The sequence below is a fragment of the Notothenia rossii genome, assembly GCF_949606895.1.
Source record: "Notothenia rossii genome assembly, chromosome: 1".
Lineage (NCBI taxonomy): Eukaryota > Metazoa > Chordata > Actinopteri > Perciformes > Nototheniidae > Notothenia > Notothenia rossii.
Genome location: NC_136912.1, coordinates 87884306 through 87886841, shown reverse-complemented (window position 1 = coordinate 87886841; position 2536 = coordinate 87884306). Strand labels below are relative to the sequence as shown.

At 45.0% G+C, this 2536-nt stretch overlaps 1 protein-coding gene across 1 annotated transcript; it reads right to left on the bottom strand.

The window, feature by feature from the left end:
- Nucleotides 1-924: 924 nt before the first annotated feature.
- On the bottom strand, nt 925-2504 carry LOC307020176 (relaxin-3 receptor 1-like; the record flags this gene model as incomplete). Its single annotated transcript, XM_079651365.1, has 1 exon — nt 925-2504. One exon carries the CDS (start codon nt 2502-2504, stop codon nt 1308-1310), a length of 1197 nt encoding a protein of 398 aa, XP_079507491.1. The 3' UTR covers nt 925-1307.
- Nucleotides 2505-2536: the final 32 nt, after the last annotated feature.

The window sequence follows — 2536 nt, the reverse complement described above, 5'->3', positions numbered from 1 at the left end:
TTCATACAATACAGTACATGTGCTCAGCTCATGTGTGGTTTGAGCACCTCCACTCTTGATTCTCAAGGACTGAAGGACAGCATTGATTTACATTTTACTGTATTATGTGTTGCCTGAAAAACAACAGGAAATGCCAGAGATTACTTTCCCCCCCTAAGACAATGCAGCTAACAAATATATCGTCTATTGTGTATTACCCAATAAGCAGCACAGATGTTATACATTGCTTAAACTTGTCATTTTCTCACGTTTCAAATAATATAAAAGGCTAATCAATGACCGTATTGTTGTTTTTTATATAGCAAATCATCTGTTATTTGTTTTAATCTCATTTGGTTAGGTTTAGTTTTCCCCAGTTTGCTTTTACTGTATGACACAATGAGCACAGATGAAAAATAAAAAAAATATAGCAACTGGACAATGCACTGGGAAACCTCCTCAATACTCATATTACATTCACGTTTCTTTACTAACACATTTTGAGATATGTTGTTACCTCCACTTAAATCATCAATGCACAGTCAGAGAGTTTAATCAGGGAAGTTATCTCATGCATTGTGGGAGTCAAAGCTGTGGTTTATCAAGACAAAACCTTTTGAAAGTACTGAAAATATATTTTTGGTTGTCATTCACGTTATATTTGGGAGAATTAAGATACAATGCAGTTATATGTCAGGTTCATCTGGTTGTTGTGAGTTTAATCAATTTGCACATTTGTTTGTGATGTCGAGTCAAACAACTTAATTTGATTGGCAATCGTCACTAGCAAGCCTCTAGTGTCCTGTATTCAAGCAATTAAACGCACCAATGCACAAGCAGCCGTGTCATAGTTCTCACTGTGACAGCAATATTTAAAAAAAATCACAAATGCAACAAATATTGAAAAAGATATTATATTTTGTATTGGAGTGCAAGTTTGCTGTACCTATGTTTTGTATAATCGAAGTGTTTGCCACTGATGCCAAATAGTTTTAACTTGTTAATTGCAACTGTCACTAGTGAGCCATGATATAAAAGTAATTTATGATTGACATCCATGACAAATGACAAGAGAGCAGCACATGTAATGCCATTCAGAGGCAGGGAGGGTGAGAGTGAGATCGTTAAAGAGACAAGTCAAAATATTTTCAGAGTCAATCTTGGAACAAGCAGCAAAAATGGGACACATCCCATTGGGGAGTCATCGCTGACGGGGTTGAGATGGATGCAACGTCATAGTAAACAACTCCAGATGATTTGTACAATAGACAGCTTTCACTCATTTGCTTTGTGGGCTAGTCATTCACTCTTCTGTCAGAGTAAGCCTATCAGACATCCATTTGGACAAGCACCAGAACAGGCGGCGCCTCGGCCACTTTGGCTTTGCGACGCAGCAGATGAGTCAGGCTCCTGAAGGACGGCGTGGCGCGGAGGAGAAGTTCCTTCAGACCTGCACGAAACTCTCTGCGGATCAAGCAGTAGAGCACGGGGTTCAGGCAGCTGTTGGTGTGTGCCAGACACACAGTCAGGGGGAAGGCATAGGCCTGCGCGTTGTAGAAAGCCTTGCTGAAGGGCACAAGGTCAAACTTTATGAGCACTCCCCACAGAGTCAGCGCCTGGTTAGGAAGCCAGCACAGAAAGAAGGACAAAACTACGATCACAATGGATTTGGTCACTTTAGAGCGACGCCTCTGACGTTCCTGCTCCACCTCCGGGCCACCGGCTCCTGCGATGCGCTGGCTGAGGATGAAGCGCACCAGCAGCAGGTAGCAGACAGTGATAATGATCAGAGGGATAAGGAAGCCCAGCAGGACCTTCTGCAGCTGGTAGAGACCCAAAAGAATCTGTGGATCCCAGCTGCCTGAGTCTGGAAAGCGCACCAGGCAAAGCTCCTCATCAGAAACTTGGAAGCTGGTGGAGTAGATGGCATGAGGCAAAGTTGCCAGCAGAGACACGGTCCAGATGCCCAGGCTCGTCCACTTTGCTCTGGTGGCTGCCGCACGCCGGCTGTGCATCTTCAACGCAGTGGAGATGGAGTAATAACGTGCCACGCTCATAGCTGTGAGGAAGTATACACTGGCGTACATGTTCATGGTGGTGACAGAGCTGATGATTTTGCACATCACACGGCCAAATGGCCAGCGAAAGTCCAATGCTGTGTCCCAGAACGGCAACGTGAGCACAAACTGCAGGTCTGTGATAGCCAGTCCCATCACAAAGCAGTTGATTGATGATTGTTTCTCCCTGTAACGTGAGTGCAGCAGATACAACGCCAGTGAGTTTCCTACCAGCCCCAGTGCACAAACTATGGAGTAGACACAAGCTATCAACATACGCACCACCAGACTGGAGCTGTCTCCTTGAAACTCCATGATAGATTCCTTAGAGAGGAGCTGCAGCCAGCAGTGTAGAGACATGTTGATTGTGGAGCTTCCGCTGCAGTTTCCAAAGCTGTCCTCCTGTAGTATCTGCGTCTCACATGGCTCTGGAGCCAGTGCTTGACCTCCAGTCTCATTCAGCTGCATGGTCGGGTTCTCCTGCTCACAAATGACCATGG